Source organism: Arvicanthis niloticus, chromosome 8 (assembly GCF_011762505.2).
Source record: "Arvicanthis niloticus isolate mArvNil1 chromosome 8, mArvNil1.pat.X, whole genome shotgun sequence".
Taxonomy (NCBI): Eukaryota; Metazoa; Chordata; class Mammalia; order Rodentia; family Muridae; genus Arvicanthis; species Arvicanthis niloticus.
Window position 1 is genome coordinate 47,478,901 of NC_047665.1, and position 20,845 is coordinate 47,499,745.

Sequence of the window (20,845 nt, forward strand, 5' to 3'; positions counted from 1 at the left end):
GGCATTATTAAAAGCTCATTCTGTTTGACTCAGCATCTGTTTCTAGTAATTGAGCATCAGAAAAGGGTCAGAAAGCCAGGCTTGATAATGCAGGCCAGCATCCCAGCTACTTGGGAAGCTGAAGCAGGAGAATTGCAAGTTCAAGGCCTGCTTGAGCTACAGGATGAATTCTAGTTCAGTCTAGGCAAGTTAGTGACACACTTGTTAGGTTTCAATCCTGGGACAAATGGCTGAGGTGCCTATTTAACATATCAAAGCAGACACTGGCCTACAGGTTCTCCCTACATCCCTTAGTTACAGGGCCCTCCAAGCTGGTGTACCCACTCTCTCCCCTGAACTCTCCAGCCCAGGGGGTGGGCTGTCCTTCCTATATAATCCAACCATTTATGTTACCTGCTCTCTTTATAGCTTTGGGCCTCCTGGTTGCTGCACATTGTTTTCCTCCCCACCCCCCCCCCCCCCCCCCCCCACCCCCCCGCCTTCCCCTCCTCTGTCTCCTCACATGGCACTGCTCCACTCTGGACTCTGCCAGATGTCTCTGCCTCTGACTGTGCTTTCCCACTTATCTACAAAATAAACTTTTCTCTTCCACCATACCTAGGAGTAGTCATATCCTTTCCTTTCCTTTTTCTTCTCTTTATTCAATACTAATTTAAAAGTTAAAAACTAAAACTTTTCTTTTTTAAATAAAAGAGGGGATGAGGGTATAGTTCAGTGGTAGGGGATTTGTCTAGTATGTATGCACAAGGCCCAGGGCTCCATTCCCAATACTGCGAGAGCCATGAGCTTGGGGTGTAGCTCTCAGCACTGCAGTGTTTGCCTCAGGAGTCAGTCCAGTCCCTAGCAGCACAAACAAACGAACAAACGAACGACAGATGGATGCACGGCCAAAATTCAGGATGCAAGAGGTCATTTCAACTCAGTGGGGGTGGAGGGAGGAAGAACTAGTGTAATTTATACTTCTGAGGATAGGAGGACCTCCAGGAGGATGGGGACAGAGTCCTTTAAAAGGCCTTTCAAAGTCACTAAACAAAACTAGTAAAAATTCATGATTGGATTTAATAATGAAGTACAATTGATTTAAACGGAAATGTCAGGCCAAAGATTGCATACTGGGTTTTCTATGCTAAACACCAGAAGTCAGATGTGCTGGCTCATACCTGTAATCCCAGCATGTGGGAGGCAGAGGCAGGAGGTTGACTTTCAGTTGGAGACAAGTTTGGGCTACAGAGCTTTAAAAATAATCCTGACTTTCTAAATAGTTTTGATGGGACTGTGTAAGGAAATATTCCTTTTCTTAGGAAAGAGGTGTCTGAAGCATTTAAGCAGTGACCTATGAGGACAGTTAGGGAGAAAGAAGTGTGTGTGTGTGTGTGTGTGTGTGTGTGTGTGTGTGTGTACATGTGTTTGTGTATATGTGTGTGTATGTGTGTTTGTGTGTGTACATGTGTGTATGTGTGTTTGTGTATGTATATGTGTATATACATGTGTTTGTGTGTGTATGTGGGTATGTGAGTGTGTTTGTGTGTATGTGTGTTTGTGTGTATATATACATGTGTTTGTGTCTGTGTGTATGTGAGTATATGTTTGTGTGTGTATGTATGTTTGTGTGTGTACATGTGTTTGTGTGTGTGTACATTTGTGTGTGTACATGTTTTGTGTGTGTGAGTGTATATGTGTTCATGTGTGTACATGTGTTTGTGTGTGTGCGTGTATGTGTACATTTGTGTGTGTACATGTGTTTGTGTGTATGTATACTTGTGTGTTTGTGTGTGTACATGTGTTTGTGTGTGTACGTGTGTTTGTGTGTGTACGCGTGTTTGTGTGTGTGTGAGTGTATATGTGTTCATGTGTGTACATGTGTTTTGTGTATGAGTGTTTCTGTGTGTGTGTATACGTATGTTTGTGTGTGTTTGTGTGTGTGTGTGTGTGTATGTGTACGTGTGTTATAATACAGGTGGCAAGTGCTAGGAACTAGTCAAGCAGAGGAAGTGGCAGATAGAAGCTCTTGCCACTCTTTTCAGCTCCAAAAAGATGTCAAAAGGAGAATAAGTATAAAATCTACGAATAAATACATTATAATAAAATCTTGAATTATATAATAGTGGCAACATATAACATTAATGTAGATGGTAGAATCTAGGGGAAAATTTGCAAAAAATATATTTAAATCTAAAAGTTGTATTCAGGTTTATTTCCTGGAATTCTTTTTTGTCATTTTGCTTCCTTTTTTAGATAAGGTCTCTTGTAGCCCAGGCTAGCCTTAAACTTACTGTATACCTGAGGATGATCTTGAATTTCTGATCTTCCCGACTCTCCTTCCCAAATGCTGGGACCACGGGCATATGACACCTGACCTGCTTTATGTAGTTCTAGGGATTGAACTTAGGGCTTCTTACGTTCACTGTATGTAGGCAAGCCCTCAACCAACTGAGATAGTTCCCACTCCATTTTCTGGGTGTTTGGGGTTTCACTATGTAGCCCAGGCTGGCCTGGAGCTGCAGCAATCCCTCCAAGTCAGCTTCTCAAGGGCAGGAATGGCTGACGCGTCCCAATACACCTTATTTTCTTGTTTTCCATTAAATTCTCTTCACATGTGTCTTCTGTTTGTACTTAGGGAGAGAGGAATTAAAATAAAGAATAGCCTTCTGTTTCCCTTTACGGATCCCAGAGGGACTGATTCAGGAACTCAAGGTCATCACAGTGGGTGGGCACATGTAGACTGGCAGGCTGCCCTGGAACTCAGTCCAGGACTTACCTGAGCTGGAGTAGTGGTACAGCTCGGTGTAGGGCTCAATCTGCACCGAGGCACCGTAGGGGATCTGCGGCACTCGGCCTTCCAGCTCTGTGTTGATGGTCAGGTGTCCATGTTCATCAATACCACTGAACTGCTGCTTCAGGACCAGCTTGCCCGGGTGCTCCAAGAAGGTCACCTCAGCTTGTCGGGTGAACTCACCCCCTGGAAAGTAAGACAGGCCTGTCACCCCACCATCTGGCAAGTACACCCTCCTGCTGGCTGAAGGTTCATGAAGTGAGAGGCAGGCAAAGAACTCATGTGCTCTGGCTTGTTTAAATGAGCTAGACTCAGAACTACAAATATCGTGTGGCACCTCTTCTATGCAGAATCTAGATTTAAATTTACATGTTCATTATTATATACTCAAATATATTAGATATTTGTAGAACACATGGAAGTAGAAAGGAGAGCATGAGAGGGGAAGAAAAGAGCTAAGGGAAGAGGGAAGGGACACATGGATATTTGTGACATGAGACAGAAGATGGGAGGGCTTGGGGGAGGAAGAGCAGAGGGAGAAGGCATGTCTAGTGAGGAGGAGGCAGGGTTAATATGCCCAGCCCAGGACAATGGGTGTGCGTCCTGGAAATGATGGTGGACTCTATACTGGCTAATTTTATTCAGCTTGACAAAAGCTAGAGTCATTGGAGAAGAAGGAACCTTAATTAAGAAAATGCCTCCATAAAATCCAGCTATAAGCAAGTCTGTAGGGTATTTTCTTAATTAATGATTAATGTGGGAGGAGACAGCCCATTGTGGGTGGTGGCATCCCTGCACAGGTGGTCCTGAGTTCTATACAAAGGTAGGCTGAGCAAGCCGTGGAGAGCAAGCCAGTAAGCAGCACCCCTCCAGTGGACTTTGCATCAACTCCTGCCTCCAGGTTCCTGCCCTGTTTGAGTTCCTGTCTTGACTTCCTTTGATGATCAACAGTGCTGTGGAAATGTAACCCTTTCCTACCCAAGTTTCTTTGGTTACTTCTCAGCTTGCTTTGGTCATGGCATTTCATCATAGCGATAGAAACTAAGACAAATAAAGATTCCTCCACCCTTGGCTCCACCCAGCATCTACATGGAGCTGACCTTAGCAGAGCATGAAAGGAGACATTGTAACATCATGATGCATCCCCTCAGTGATCTGCCCATACATCCACAAAAGACTCAGCCTTCCTTACAGGGCATGGCCTCTGAGAGCCTTCAAAGTTTCCTGGCATTCAAGAGGATGGAGTTGATCAAGTTGGACTTACCAGTTAGAAGTAACAGGCTCTTTTCCTGGAGATACGAAGATGTTAAGCCATTTTCAGATGGGTGAGATGCATGAGCTAGTAACTCTTGTTCAACCTTGGAGACTTTTCTATGTGTGTGTGCAGGTCTCCACAAGATTATATGTGTGAGGGTGTATCTGTGTATTCAGGTTTGTGTGCATGATTGCATGTGTGCGTGTACACTTTTGTACACAGGTGTACTGGTATGTGAAGGGGTGTGTGCATGTTTGTGGGTGTGGGAGTATACCTATGTGTATGGGTATGTATGACAGCCAGAGGTCAGCCTTGGATGACTTTCCTCAAAAGTTGTCTACCTTGTTTTTTGAGGCAAAGTCTCTCACTGGAACCTGGAGCTCAACAATTAGGCTGGCTAGCCAGTGAACCATGGGGATCCTGTCTCTGCTTCCCTAGGGCTGGTATCACACCTGCCATCATACCTGGCTCCTTACATGGGTTCCAGGAAATGGATACAGGTCCTTATGCTTGCAAGGGAAGCACTTCGGTGGCTATGTTATCTCCTCACACCAAATATGGGGACTTCTAAATCCCCATCAAGAAACCATTCCTCCATCAAAACATACCTCTATATGGTCTCCCTTAATGAATATGCTATACATGAATGTTTCCTTGTCCTTATTTCTGAGGAAGAACTAGAGGGGACCCTGTCCACAAATAAAATGCTTCCAGGTGTCTGCAGACAGAGTTCTGAACCCATTCACTCTCAGACCTCCCCAGTGACTGTGTAGCCCATTCATTATAATTGGGGGGTTCAATTACCTGTGATGCTAAACCCATTCTTGAACCCATCCTGCTCCACTGCAAACATCCATCCAATGATGCCTCCAATGGGTGCCAGGGGAAGCAGAGAATACCCGACGGTTTCAGGGATGGTGCTGATGGCTGTGTAAGAGCGTCCATGGTTCATCACCACATAGGAGTGTAGGTCAGTGTTTTCAAACACCACGGGGACCTGGCTATTCCCCACGAAGATCCTTCCCTTCACCTTGCCGTTGACCCGCTGTGGAGAGCCTGGGCCAGAAACAAAGGGAGAAGGTAAGATGGTTTTCCCCTCCCTTACAAAGAGAGAAAGATGTCTATTCATTAGGAAAGCAAAGAGGTGACACTGCTGTGGGAAATGGTTTTGGGGTAAATGAAAATACTTGTGATTGTGTGCCATAAGCCCTGGATACTCCAATGCTCCTGCCTCTGTTGCATGTGGCTACTAATGGGCAGAATGCTAGGTACCCACTACTGTGCACCAGGGGCCTCAGGGATCCTAACACCTCTCCTTTCTCCCACGTGACTGATAATGGACAGAATAAAAACTATTTATAACTGTGCACCACAGGCCTTAAGAGTCCCAGCACTACATAAGCATAAAGAACCTAGCATATAAAGTGTGGTGTGTCAATGTACACTTGTGACCTCAGCACTAGGATGGAAATGAAAGACAAGAGGATCCTTGGGGCTGGCTGATCAGCTAGATCAGCTGGTGAGCGTGAGGGTCAGTGAGAGACCCCATCTCAAAACAGAGTAAGTGGAGAGCGATAGAGGAATAGCTGATGGTAACCTCTGACCTCCAGATGTGTGCACATACTAACACTACACACACACACACACACACACAGGCACACATACACACACAGGCACACATATACACACACAGGCACACACAGGCACACACATAGGCACACACACAGAGAGGCACACATACACACACAGGCACACACACAGGCGCACACACACAGAGAGGCATGAGAATTACACTACAAAATAAGAAAAAATTGAAGGAAGATGTAAATAAAAGGTCAAAAAAAGTCACTTTACATCGCTGAAGTCTGACATAGAATTAAATTAAATCCTTTGAAGGTTTTTCCTCCTTCTTTTGGCACAAGAGATAAAGATAGGGCTTTGCCACTGAACTCCACTCCTGGCCCACTGTCAACCACAGATGATATATCTTATTTCTTTTTCTAGGTTGTGAATGATCAGAAACATGGCCTCTCCCCTCTCCCCTCTCCCCCCTCCTCCCAGACACTCGGATGTGCTCCTGGGTGTCACCTATCCTCTGAGGAAAGCTGCTAAATGAGGTCACCAACCAATCAGGACATATCTGACATGAAGTAACTCTATGTCCACTGTGTCCACTGTGTCATTACACTGGGGATCCTATGGTCCCTTATAGGATAATAGCAAAACAAAACAAAACAAAACAAAACATTCCAAGAACATTACAGAGACAACAAAGGAAGCCAAGTTAAGAAAATCAAACAAAGTGCTTCCTCTAGACTCTCTAGCTTTTCTCCCACTAGGTTTTTTTTTTTTTTTTTTTTTTTTTTTTTTTTTTTTGAGTCAGAGTCTCTCTCATTCAATAACCCTAGCTGGCCTGGAATTCACCCTGTAGCCCAGGCTAGCCTCAAACTTACACCAACCCCCGGCCCCAGTCTCCTGAGTGTTAGAATTATAGACATGAGGAACTTGTATAAAAATGCATGCCTGTATAAAAAAAAATGTTTTTAAGTAGCAAAAATCCAACAAATATTTAAACCACAAAGCAATTCCAGGGTATGTACATAATGTCAAGCTGTGTAGCTGAACAGTTGTCATACCTGAGCTCAACAACAGTTTGCTCAGCATTCTTAGCTCTGATATGGGAGTGAGGAGAACTTATAAAGTGGCTTTTTAAGAATATGCCTTTGGGCTGAGGAAATGTTCCCGCTGGTGGAGTGCTTGCCTGGGAAGCACAGGGTCCTGGACTCAGTACCCAGCACCCAGAGATGAAGGGAAGAAGGAGGGAGGGAGGGAGGGAGGGAGGGAGGGAGGGAGGGAGGGAGGAAGGGAGGGAGGGAGGGAGGGAGGAAGAAAAGAAGGAGGGAAGGAGGGAGGGAGGGAATACACTTCCGTGTGGATTTTGGAAGCTTTTCCTAGGGCAAAAGGTACAGAAGCCAAGCCTAGAACAAATACTCAAAAACGCCCCACCCCTTGGGTGACAAGATTTGGAAGGAAACAAAAAGCAGTTTAAAATTAAAAACATGCTCCCAAATTAATATGACAGCTAAACCGCATATTGGTTCATTGCTGAGGAGGGATGAAAATAAAATCAATCTCACTTTCTTTAGTGTGTGTGTGTGTGTGTGTGTGTGTGTGTGTGTGTGTGTGTGTAATTAAAATAACTGATTTCAGGATACCAAGGGTAAGGAATCTGGAAAACAGAACATATTTCTCCAACTAGGTTTTAATTAGTCAGATTTTACAAAACAACTGAAGTCCCCATTAAGCACATGTGAAAGTAGTTTGTGACAAATGAGGCAGTTTGGTGGCATCTGACGGGACAAAGGCCAAATACAAGGGTCTGTCACTTTATTTCATTCTAATTTATAACCCCAAAGGTCTCCAGTGAGTGTGACAAAGACCCTTAGATTTACACAAAAGACTCCTCTGACTGTGTGGACATAGGGACTAACCAGTCCTTTGGGGACAGAGGTCAAAGCTGACCTCAGCTATCATGGAATCCACTTTGGAGCTGGATGTGCATTGAGTCTGACAAGCTAGAACTGAGGACAACACCCTGTCAGCTTCACCTCAGGCATGATGTGGTTTCAGGGACATGAGGGAAAGAAGGCAGAGGCCATGGAAACACTGAGCCCACTACATACCCTGGTCTAAGCCAGATAGGGAGGGACAGAGCTGATGGGGGAGAGGGAGGAAGGAGGTAGGGAAGGAGAAAGGAGAGCGATCTACAAGCAATACACTCAGAGCTAGAGACTCAAGCCAAGTGTGGGGTGCACAGTGCAGCCCCATCACTCTTCATATGGGGGATCTCAAGCGTGAGGTCAGTCCAGGATACATAGCAAGATGGTGTCTCAAAAGCAAACAATGAACAGAGAGGACTCCAGAGACAAAGCTACGAGTGAAGGAAAAGGGGGGGGGGAACAAAAACCAAACAAAAGCACAACAAAAATGACATCCTAGGAGGAATGTCCACCAGAGAATATAACAGAGATGATGTCATTAAAAACTGCACATTCCCGAGAACAGGGCAAAGGACACATCTATAAACAAGCCCCAAGACCCAGAGCCACTCTTTTCCTTCTCTGTGAAGCTGGAAACGCACAGGAATAGTACATTACCTTCTGCCACGCACTGTCTGCCGTTGCCCGTGTAGTTGGCCACACACCTGCAGCAGAAGCCAGTGGCATAGTCTCTGCACTCTGCATGCACAGAGCACTGGTGTCTGTTATTGGCACACGTCTGCTGGGAACCTGTGTTGTAGCTGAATACTGTTTGGAGAAAACAGAAGCATACCTGTCAAAGCTTTGCAGGTTTCCAGCTGAGAGGCATTTCCACACAAGTGCCCTTAAGCCAACTGGACTGGCATCTACCTAAGACCTTCAAGGGGCCAAGCGAACCACAGCAGACTAAAGCCCATGGACATGAGTGTGGCCATTTGGATAAAGATAAGGCTCCATAACCCAGATCACTGATGTAAACAAGTCTAAAAGAAACTGACAAATCATGCTGAAAAACTGCCACAGTTTTTAAGTGTGTATGTATATTATATACAGTGCAGCCCCATCACTCTTCATACGGGGAATCTCAAGTGTGAGGTCAGTCCAGCCTACATAGCAAGATGGTGTCTCAAAAGCAAACACCAAACAGAGAGGACTCCAGAGACAAAACTATGAGTGAAGGAAAACGGGGGAGAAAAACAAACAAACAAAAACAACAATAACAATATATTGTTGAATATACATAATGAATATGTATATATTATATTCCTATATACTCAAAAGCCGACCATTATAGAAATACACACACAACAATAACAAAGAAAAAGAGGCCATGAATTTGAAAGAGAGTAAGGCGGGTAAATATGGAGGGTTTGGAGGGAGAAAAGAAAGAAGGAAATGATGTAATTTTTTTTCGAGACAGGGTTTCTCTGTGCAGCCCTCGCTGTCCTGGAACTCACTCTGTAGACCAGGCTAGCCTCGAACTCAGAAATCCACCTGCCTCAGCCTCCCAAGTGCTGGGATTAAAGGCGTGTGCCACCACTGCCTGGCAATGTAATTATTTTATAATCTCCAAAACTAAAAACAAAATTTTAAAACAGCCAATCAGAAACAATCCTTCGATTACATCTCTTCGGAGATCCTTTCACCCAAGACTCAAAAAGAATCCCTCTCTCCCTTAAATTCCCACCTCCCAAGTTTCTTTTATTAGACTCAAACCTGCCCATTAAATTTAATGATCTAGCCAGAGCAAATTCATTTGGAATAAAGTTCAAAATCCCAAGAGGAGTGAACTTCTAGAAACAACAATAATCCTGTGTATAATTGACTTTATGAGTGAAGATCAAGACAAAAACGTATCCTCAGGTAGATTCTATTGGCTGCAAATACTTGGAACTTCCAGTGTGTACAAAGACAAGTCGTGACTGAACCGAAGGGCACCTGAGTAAACCCAAGGTTTCATGATTACGTAAGCTCCAGCCAGCAGTCCCTCATTGATGGGTCTGCTGTGTTCTGTGTATCTGAGGGCAACTACTTAAACAACACCAGAATGTTACTGTAGGCCTTCGACAGCTGATGTTTCTTTCTTTTTTTTTTGTTTTTTTTGGTTTCATTTTTTTTTATTAGGTATTTTATTTACACTTCAGATGGCATCCCCTATCCCCATTCCCCCCCACCCCCCTTAGGGAACCCCTATCCCATGCCTCCTTTTCCTTTTTTCATTTATACATTTTTTTAAAATAATGTTAATCATAGGCTTTATACGTTTGGAATTGTTCAATCAGAGGTGTAACCCACTGACCAACCTAGATATAACAACTATCTTTGACTGGTGGAGATACATGAATATCTGCCTCCCTGTCTCCCCCCTCTTTCTCTCTTTCATCACCTAGCTTCTCCTCTCCTTCTTCTTCTCCTCTTCTTACTCCTTCTCTCCCTCTCAGTACTCCTCCTACCTTAGCTCCTCCTACACATCACCCTTCCTGTTAAAATGAAACTTTTCTCTCAAAATACAATTAGAGCATAATTATGCCAATTTGTACCAGTGAGGTACAGGATAGTCCTAATACCCAGTCCATCCTTTTGTTGACTAACCAGCTCCTCTGTCATCTATTCTAACTAAAACATTTAGTTCTGAACCTGGCTTTAGGATGAATGTCAGACAGCTGATGTTTCTAATAAACACAGTGAAATAACTTGGAAAAGGGATTTAAAAAAAAAAAGCCACCTGTCACAGATACATTTTGAGTTGAAGTCTGGGCTTCTGCAACTACCACCACCATTTGTTGTTGGGAGTAAACAAATGTGACAGTTCCCTAAATGATCGTTTCAGATATTTAGGAAGGGTAGGGAAAAAAGGTGAGACTCAAAACCTAACATCTATAAGCAAGCATAGATGATAACAGAATCAGAGGCTTAATGCTGCTGGTGGAGAAGCCAGGCCCCTCCTCTCCCCACATCCAGAGAACAGTGTTTATGAGGTAGAAGGCTGGAACCCAAGAAATCATCTTTCCACCAAATGGCCTTTTGGTCACTTCTGTACCTCAGTAGTGAGCATAAATCCCCACCTTGCCCATTTTGGGTATTCAATATGGACAGACAGTAATGACTACCCGGTAGGTAGCTGGACACTGCCATGAACAGACTAAATGTTTCTAAGAATTTTTACAGTAACCGAGTAAAGGGTCCTATGAGATACATTTAAAGGCGCTAATGATTCCATTTACTTGAGTCTTGATGGGAGCTGGCAAGATGACTCAGTAGTTAAAAGCACTTGCTGCTCTTTGAGGACCCAGGTTTGATTCCTAACACCTGCATGGCAACTCACAACCATCTGTAATTCCAGTAATTCCGGGGATCTGATGACTTCTTCTGGACTCCTTGGGCACCAGGCATGCACATACATACATACATACATACATACATACAGGTAAAATGCACATACACAGAAAATAAACATAAATAAATCTTTTTTGTGATGATTTCTCAATTGGTGTCCTATTTTTCTTCCCCTTTCCATGATTTAAAATCTTCTGACAAATGTTGGGCAGTATTGGCACACACCTTTAATCCCAGCACTCAAGAGGCAGAGGCAGCGGATCTCTGTGACTTCAAGGCCACACTGGACTACGGACTGAGATCCAAGACAATCAAAGCTACACAGAGAACATGTCTCCAAAACCCAAACAAAACAAAAAAAAAAAACTGGCAAGAAGCAACTTAGGGGAGAAGAGGGTTTATCTGGGTTATAACTCCGTTGTACACGGCAGGAACTTAAAGAAGCCAGTCATGTCACAGTCACAATCAAGAGCAGAAAGGAATAAATGCATGCATGCCTACTGCTCAGTCAGCTTTCTCTACTCTTACAGAATCCATCGCCCCAGACAATGGAAGGATGCAGCTCATTCGCAGCCTGGGTCTTTCTATATCCATCAAGGCAATTAGGCAACCACAGACACGCCCATGGGTCAATCTGATATAGACATCTTTCTCTGACACTCTTTCTATGTGATTTTATGTTGTATCAAGTTGACAATTAAAACTAACCATTGTGCCTCTGTGTGTGTGTGTGTGTGTCAAGAAAAATAAAGGCACATTTTGAGAACTTCTTATAATATTTAAAGAATGCTCAAGTAATTTTCCTCAAAATGTAGGAAACGATTGATACAATATGGTTGATTAGAATATATCACACTGTGCAGTGCATGCATCATCAATACACCTCTGATCCCAGGACTCAGAAGACAGAGGCAGGCAGATCTGAGTTTGAGGCCAGGGCTACCCTAGAAAACCCAAAACTCAGAAGGAAGAGGAGATATCACATTGAATAAAACTACATTTTAAGGGGGTCTGGTGTGTGTGTGTGTGTGTGTGTGTGTGTGTGTGCTTGTGTGTGCGTGTGTGCATGAGTGTGGGCATGTGGAGAAGGGTAAGAGGGAGAGGGAGGGAGAGAGAGAGAGAGAGAGAGAGAGAGAGAGAGTTCTTTAGAAAGCAACTGCAATTGACAGGAGGAAAAATAATCAGTTGCTTGAATTCCAAAACCAAAAAGAAAAAATGTGAAAGAAAAGCAGCACAAAGAGCCAAGCAAGCTTCTAGAATGTTTTTTCAGGTGGGCGAACACATCTCAGAAGTCGCAGAGAAGGCACATGAGTTCCAAAATATTCTAAGGACGTTCCTTTCTTCTCTTTTGGTTTTTAAGACAGGATCTTACTATATCCCAGGCTGGAAGCTTCGATTCTCTTGATTCTGCCTCTTCAGTGTTGGACTAACAACACTCAACAAAGATCTTTTGGGGTTTGGTTTTGGGTTTGTAGACAGGGTTTCTCTACATAGCCCGGGCTGTCCTGGAACTCACTCTGTAGACCAGGCTGTCCTCAATTCACAGAGATCCACCTGCCTCTGCCTCCCAAGTACTGAAATTAAAGATGTATGCCACCACAGCCCAACCAACAATGACATTTTAAAAGAAAAAAAAATGTATTAGCCAGATTATGGTAGTGCATGGGAAGCAGAAGCAGCAGGGTCACCATGAGTTCGAAGCCAGTCAAGTCTATGTTAAATCTGAGGCCATCCAAAGCCACATAAATGAGACCATGTCTTAAAAAAAAGTACATCTATCTGTCTGTCTGTCCATCTGTCTCTCTCTCTCTCTCTCTCTCTCTCTCTCTCTCTCTCTCTCTCTCTCTCTCTCTGTGTGTGTGTGTGTGTGTGTGTGTGTGTGTGTGTGTGTGTGTGTGTGTGTGAAAGGACAGTTTGGGAGAGTCATACCTCTCCTTCTACCGTGTGGGCTTCAGAAGATCAAACTTAGGTCATTAGTACCTTTACCTGCTGAGCCATTTCTCCCTGGCTTGGACTCTCTTTAAAACAGAGTACATTGTGAAGAATCTTGAAATAAGGCATACTCCCACTGTGTCCAGAAACAAAGCTCTAATCCTAAAAGATCACCAGGTCACTCAGAAGCCACCGGGCCTGTGCACCCATTGTTCTTTAGTGAGAGCATTCAGCCCCTGTTCCCTCAGGTCATCTGCTCCCCATTAAGTCACCCCATGGGGGACATGACCCACCCTACACTAGCTGACTCCTGTCTAGAAACCAAGCAGGCAAAAAAAAAGTTCCATCTTGCAAAACGGATGTCTTACCAACTCCTGTTTCCTCTACTTCATCCACATCGATGACCTGAGGGTGCTGCTGGGGGAACCTCTCTACTGGCAGCTCAAAAGATCTGGTCCTCTCAGTGGGGATTCCATGGGGTCTCTCTGTAGCCTCGTAGCTAGGAGAGAGGATCCTAGGTACATTGTGTGGGTCAGGGTATTCCCTTCTTGGACTATGGGATGGAAAGGGTGGGGTGGCCACATCCTCCAGGCCCAGATGAGAGGTTGCTAGGTCATAATCTTCATCCTCATAGTCTGCTCCATCATCGTCCAGGTCCAGGTTCACATCTGCAGGCACCACTCCCTTGGCAGTAGCAGGACTTCCAATCTCAAACACCCACACACCCCGGTGTCCAGCATTGCTGCTCCTAGAGGCAAAAAAGGCATCTTAAGAATAGGCCACAGTACACGTGCAACCCCCATTGACCAAGCAGGCAGGAGGAGCTTAGACAGCCTATGCCCATATGAAAGGTGTGGCATGGGTCTACCCTTGGCAAGGGCTGGTGTCCAGGAGGGCAGCAGTGCTGTACATGGTCATCCCAGAGCTCATACAGGAAGGGAGTATTTACTGAGACTGAGTCTAAATAGAAGAGCTTACCCTCTAGGACCATCCCAGGACACCAAAGACTCTCAATGCCACCAGCTTGTACTATTCACAGTTTATGTGACCCGTCTCATGAGGAACCAGAGAGTCATTTCACCACTACTTTTCTTTTCATTGCATGGAGTAAAACCTACTTAGTTTTTTTGTTTGGAGTTGTTTGTTTGTTTGTTTGTTTTGTTTTGTTGTCTTTTGAGGCAGGATTTCTCTGTATACCAGTCCTAGCTGTACTGAAACTCAATTTGTAGGCCAGGCTGGTCTCACAGAGATTCATCTGCCTCTGCCTCTGCCTCTGCCTCTCTGCCCCTCTGCCCCTCTGCCCCTCTGCCCCTCTGCCCCTCTGCCCCTCTGCCCCTCTGCCCCTCTGCCCCTCTGCCCCTCTGCCCCTCTGCCCCTCTGCCCCTCTGCCCCTCTGCCCCTCTGCCCCTCTGCCCCTCTGCCCCTCTGCCCCTCTGCCTCTCTGCCCCTCTGCCCCTCTGCCCCTCTGCCCCTCTGCCCCTCTGCCCCTCTGCCCCTCTGCCCCTCTGCCCCTCTGCCCCTCTCTCTGCCCCTCTGCCCCTCTGCCCCTCTGCCCCTCTGCCCCTCTGCCCCTCTGCCCCTCTGCCCCTCTGCCCCTCTGCCCCTCTGCCCCTCTGCCCCTCTGCCCCTCTGCCCCTCTGCCTCTCTGCCTCTGCCTCCCTAGTGTTGGGACTAAAGGCATAAACTACCTTGCCTGGTCACCTTGGTTTTTTGTTTGTTTTGTTGATTTTGTTTTGTTTTTTAAGATAGCGTACCTCACTGCCCTGGGGCTCACTAAGTAGACATGGATGGCTGGCAAAATGCCAGGAATCCATCCATCTCAACTTCCCAGGGTTGGATTTATGAGTAGTTACCACCATGTCTGGCTTTTTATGAGGGTGTGGGAACAGCAGTCAGGTTGTGTGCCAACTGAACCATTTCTCTAGTCCTGTTGTGTTTGTGTGTGTGGGGGGGTTGTTTTGCTTTGCTTTGTTTTAGGATTTATTTTATTGTTTATCTATGTGTATGTATGTATATACATATGTGTATGTGATGTATATATGTCTATATTTGTATGTACATGTACATGCAAGTTCCCAGAGAGGCCAAAAAGGGGACTCAGAAGCCCCCTGGAGCTGGAGTTACAGGTGGTTGTAAGCTACCAAATGTGGATACTGGTAACTGAACTGGGATGCTCTGAAAGAATTGCTAAGCCACCTCTCCAGCCTCCTGAAATGGTTCTTTATTAACAACCCGGGAAGAGTAACAGGGGCTTTTCTGAGCTCTGTGAGCTGTTCTAGTAAATTACTGGTTCTGAGAATACACAGGGTCGTTGACTTATAGCAGTGTGATCAGAAGCACAGACACAGCTGTAGGACCTGGGCATTGGAAGCTGAGGTGAGGGCATCTTATGAAACCAGGCTGTATAGATGTGGCATCTTTATGGATTCCAGGTAGCTGGCTGGTGCCAGACCTGACCTAAGCTATAAGATAACCAACCAAGTATCCAGAGAACTGGAGAATTGGTTGCTGCGAGGGGACCCACACACAATAAGGAGGGCTGTGTATGCTGACAGTGCTCACACTCTGAAAAGGAAATGAGATTCAAAACCTGGAGGCAGTAAATATGCTAAATGCAGCCAAGTGACCCTAATCTCTAAGTTTTAACCCAGGATTTTAATTACTCTTGCGTATCTGTGATCAGAAGTATTTCCTTCAGAAATTATATAAAATGGTTTCTTAAAGCCATTTAAGAAACATAGTTGGCCAGGCAGTGGTGGCGCACACCTTTAATCCCAGCACTTGGGAGGCAGAGGCAGGTGGATTTCTGAGTTCGAGGCCAGCCTGGTCTACAGAGTGAGTTCCAGGACAGTCAGGGCTACACAGAGAAACCCTGTCTCGAAAGAAGAAGAAGGAGGAGGAGGAGGAGGAGGAGGAAGAGGAGGAGGAGGAGGAGGAGGAAGAAAGAAAGAAAGAAAGAAAGAAAGAAAGAAAGAAAGAAAGAAACATTAGTCACTGTAAGAAAATTAAATTAAGGGCTAGGGACGTAGCTCAATGATAAAGTGCTTTCCCAGCATAACAAGGCCCTATGTTCAATCCTCAGTGCCGATATATATGTAAGTATGTGTACACATATGTATGTGTGTACTGTATATACATACACATACACTAAGTCATATGTTTTGAAAAGTGAGAAGCACCTAAACTTTTCAAATGATACTCATTTTCTTTTCTTTTTTTCTTTTTCTTCTTCTTCTTTTTTTTTTTTTTTTTTGGTTTTTTTTTTTGGTTTTTTGGTTTTTTGGTTTTTTGGTTTTTTTGGTTTTTTTGGTTTTTCAAGACAGGGTTTCTCTGTGTGGCCCTGGCTGTCCTGGAGCTCACTCTGTAGACCAGGCTGGCCTCGAACTCAGAAATCTGCCTGCCTCTGCCTCCCAAGTGCTGGGATTAAAGGCGTGCGCCACCACTGCCCTGCATGATACTCATTTTCTATGCTCATCTTTCTGGTTTTCTAAGTCATGGCCATGGCAGACATATTTACACAGGGCAAGCACTGTGCCTCAGGGCTTCTCCTAGTGCATAAAGTCAGTTGTTCTGCATGTATCAGCAGCACTTGGCAAAGGACAGGATAACATTAATCTAGCCCTAAGAAGACAAAATGGGGAGGGCAAAGGTTAAAGAATATTGGGAGGTGTAAGATTTTAACTCTTAAAAACCAGTATGGGAGTCAGGCATGGTGTCTCATACCTGTAACCCCAGCACCTTGGAGGTGGAGGCTGAAGGATCTGGGGTTCAAGGATCTGGGGTTCATCCTTCCCTATGTAGAAAGTTTGGGGATAGCCTGAGCTATATGAGATCCTGTCTCAAAATACCTAAACTAAACAAACCAAAAACCCAATAACCTTGACTATCCCTTTCTTCTGTATAATATTCCACATCCCTTGCTTCTCCACACTGACATTAAATGAGGCTTCACTGAGCGCAGTAAGGAAGTCTTCTGCAACAGTGCAAAGGAAAACCACTCTTAGTTTAGATTCCTGGCAGAAGACAGGTTTAAATTTGTATCATTTCTGACTTCAAACTCAGAGGACACAGTAAAGACAGTTTTACATGAGAGTACACTCTAAATAGCAAACTATTGGGGCCAGAGAGATGGCTCAGAAATTAAGAGCATTGGTAACTCCTCCAGAGGGTCTGGGTTCAATTCCCAGCTTCCGTGTGGTGGCTCAGAACCATCTGTGACTTCATTCCCAGGGGATCCAGTGCTTTTCTAGACTCCGAAGGCACTGCATGCATGTGATGCAAAATGCTCATACACATAAATAAAGATGAAAATAAACAAAAGATCTCTTCATGCTAAATATATTCCCTAAGGTTCATCAGGAAAAAAAAAAATACTATTTCAGCATTTAACTATCTCTCTATAAAATTTAAATCTATAAGAACATTCTTAGGAATTTTAATACTTATTACATTTTGTTTGATAAAACAATATATAATAATATTATTAAGGGTAATCTAATGAAGAAAAAAACAAATGGAATATGCATACTTGGCCAAATTTTCAATTGATTCTCTGTCATTGGCAAATATGTTATAGGCTCCATTGCTCTTCCACAGGAATCCTACGAGACCTTTGCTGAAGCCAACCACGGCGGGCACTTGGGTTTCATCCTTCTTTGAGAATGTTGTAAAGAACTGTAGACCATCTTCAGGATAAAGGAAAATGGCATAGGAGCTGGAATTTGAGGAGGCCAGAACAGCCTGGAACGTGTTTCTCTGTGAAGATGAGTTAAAAATCAGTTTCTAGCAACACAGTCAGATTCTCAAAGCATGCTGTTCACTCCTCGTGGAAAGGACAGTGGAGAGCCAGCACCGCTCCACCTCTCCCTCCTGCAACTGAGAACGTACAGTCTACATGGAGAGTTGGACTTATGGACAAAACATGGCCTAGCTTGAGGACAGATGCTGTAACAGAAATGCATGCAGCAGGCTCCAGGTAGGTCAAATGAGGAAGTATCCTGTGCTGGGTAGGGTCATGGTAGGAGAGGCCCTTGATGATAGAGGCTTCACAGGAGGGCCTGAGCTTCCAATCAGGAGAAGGTCATGTCAAGGACAAAGGACAGTGAGTGCAAGATGTCGTGGGCTAAAAACATACCAGAACAAAGGAAAAGGTATGCTCAAGGCAAATCTAAGAGTTTGGAACAACTGCTTGAGAGGGTATACGGAGTTTTATCAGGTTAGTCCCAAGAGGCAAGCAAGAGCTCAGTACTCTTGGGTCAGGCAATCTTCCAATTTTGTGAAGCATGTGAGATATGCAGACCCACCACAGACTTCTCCAAAGTGTGTTCTGTGGAATGTTCTGTGTCCCATGGGGGGACAGTGATAAGAGGAGATAAGGCCAAAAGTCTGGGGATCGTTCCATTAAATATTATTAAAGCAGCTTCTTTACCAAAGGACTTTTCTTCACTCAGGAGGAGCACGTTGATCAGAACTTTGATATCTATCATTTCCCATTAATAACATCTCTATAATTAGAAGCTATCTTCCCACTCTTTCTCAATTAAAGAAGGAACACAGGTACCATTTCCCGGGCATGTTTGCTATGGAGCAATCTCCTCAAATAACTGGCTTTCTCAATATCAGATAGTTACAGAAATGATTTAGACAGCCCTTATAGATAAGCATCTGGAGGTTGCTAACCTGCATGCAACAAGCAGTTTATTGGACTTTTCTCTAGACTTCCTGTCTTGAGCAACAGCATAGGCAGGTTGTCCACTGGAACAAGGACAAACCAGAAGCCCAAAGACTACAGTCAACATACCCAACCAGGTACCTGCATCTCCATGTGCGGTGCACTCACCTTGCCTTTCTCAGCAAAGCTCCCGCTGGGCCCTCCATAGGGGGCCACGGATTCCCAAGTGACAACCACCACACTGGTGGGCTGGAAAGAGACCTCTGGGAAGCCTCTCTGAACATACTCTGCTGCCATCTGAATAATGAAGGGGGATAAGTCTTCTCGATAATACACATTCCCCAGGCTGTCTGTTGTGTCCAAGTCAGCCAGGAAAGGTGCTACTGAGCCGAAACTGGGGGGGAAGCTTCCCGGATAGGATTCTGTGGCTGGGGGTTCACTCATGGCAATGATACCATTTGTGGTGACCTGTAAGGAAGCGAAGTGTGGTTACAGAGAATGCAAAGATAAACTCCTGACGTGTTAGGATTTGATTTTAAAACAATCCCTACAAGTTTTCCAGCTGGTGGTACCATTTTGAGAGGCTGTAGGACCATGAGTCACTGGAGCCTGGCTGATGGAAGATCCCCAAGATCAGGCCTTTGCTCCTAGCTCCTGCCTTCCTCGCTGTCCCCCAATCAGCCATCATGTGAACAGCCTCTGCCACAGGTTCTCATCACACAGACTGTGAGCTTCACGATGCTCTATGGTACCTTCCCCACTATGATGGGATAAAAGCTCACCACAACCATGAGCCAAAATAAGCCTTTCCTCCGTTTAGTTGTTGCTATCAAGTTATGGTGGTCACCGCAGATACAAAGACACAAATGTAACCAACACAGGAAGTGATCATTCCCTTACCAGATACTGCTGCAGCTGCCCACGGAACACAAATAAACAGAATCGGAGAAAGAGATGAATCTGACTGGCAAAACCAGCATTTGTCTTCCCAACATGATAGGCTGGTGGGGGTCAGGTGCGGGGAATGGTAGGCAAGAATCTTAGGACACGATGCAGGGTGCCTGTTGTCCCAATATGGGCAGTATCTCAAATGTCTCAAGTTTCCTCTCTGTGTCCTCCTGACCAAAATGCTGAGAGTAACAGAGATTTGACTGCCAGCATTATCCAAATGATTAATTAACTCAACAAGGGCAGTAAGCCTTCCACACTGGGTCAGTGTTATACCACTGGGGTACCAGAGAGGATGGATACGGCCCCACCTTAAAGGAACCCACAATCCAAAGAAAGGGAAGGATAACATGATAAAACAAATGTGTTAAGAGGTAACCCCTCGGCAGCCCTGCTTATACACTGAAGGCCTAAAATCAGCCATAAGCCTAAAATCAGCAATAGGCCTGACTTACAGGCCTGCTAACACAAAGTCTTGGGTCTCCATGGAAAAAAAAAACACTGAAACAGAGGGCTATAAACTATTGTAAACAGGCAGCTTTTGTTGAAATCTACCAGCCTGAGTAATCATAGACCTGGTAAATAGGCAGCCTGTGGCAGATAGTACCAAATTAGATAAGGACAAGTGAATCATAGGCAGAGTCATAGTGACCTGACCCCTGAACCCTCACCCAGCTGATACCCTGTTCTGAAAGATGTCTGTACTACCCCTGAACACCTATGCTCCTGTGTCATTCCCTTCCCCACATCTTGTATTTTTGTGTTTATAACCCCCATGTTAAAAAGTAAAAATTATGATTTGATTAAAAAAAAAAACCACACACACACAGTGTTCCCCTGGTTCTGCTGACTTAGCTCCTGACAATCTATTTTCTTGTTCTCAGAAATACTTTGAATTATAAAATGTTGTTGTGGTTTTTGATAGTATGCTGGGTAAAATAATCTTTATTGATCCCATTTTAAACATCAAAGTTTGTAGTGAGTTAAAATGTCCTTTAACATAATTATAGGCCATAATTATTTTCATATTGTAAAATGTTAGTTAATCTGTTGAACATTTTAAAAAACTGGATTCCTTTTTGAGAATTTCATATATGAACACTGTATTTACATAATTTTCCCCCTTTTCTCCTTCTTCCCACTTTCCCCAACCCCCCATACTTTTTGAATACATCTTATTGTTTAATTATTGTTTATATATGTATACGTGTATAAGTATATATGTTTATACAAATATTGACAAATAAAGCGTTTTGGAAAAAAAAAAAAAAGAGGTAACCCTGCATAGTGTTGCTAACTACTGTGACTAGTTTAGTGCATAGAATACCAGCTAACAGCATTAACAGTTCACCACTTTGTAGGCATCTAACCCTTGGGAAAACACCAGAAGA

The 20,845-nt window shown here is 44.3% G+C and overlaps 1 protein-coding gene across 1 annotated transcript in view; it reads right to left on the bottom strand.

Moving 5' to 3' along the window:
- Window positions 1-20,845, bottom strand: part of Nid1 (nidogen 1) — a 75,117-nt gene that overhangs the window by 31,544 nt on the left and 22,728 nt on the right. The window contains exons 2-7 of the mRNA XM_034509912.2: window positions 18,675-18,974; window positions 17,364-17,590; window positions 13,204-13,583; window positions 8,186-8,335; window positions 4,833-5,084; window positions 2,759-2,959 (exon numbers count right to left, since the gene is read on the bottom strand). Coding sequence (XP_034365803.1) covers window positions 2,759-2,959; window positions 4,833-5,084; window positions 8,186-8,335; window positions 13,204-13,583; window positions 17,364-17,590; window positions 18,675-18,974 — 1,510 coding nt within the window. The remainder of the gene's footprint in view (window positions 1-2,758; window positions 2,960-4,832; window positions 5,085-8,185; window positions 8,336-13,203; window positions 13,584-17,363; window positions 17,591-18,674; window positions 18,975-20,845) is intronic.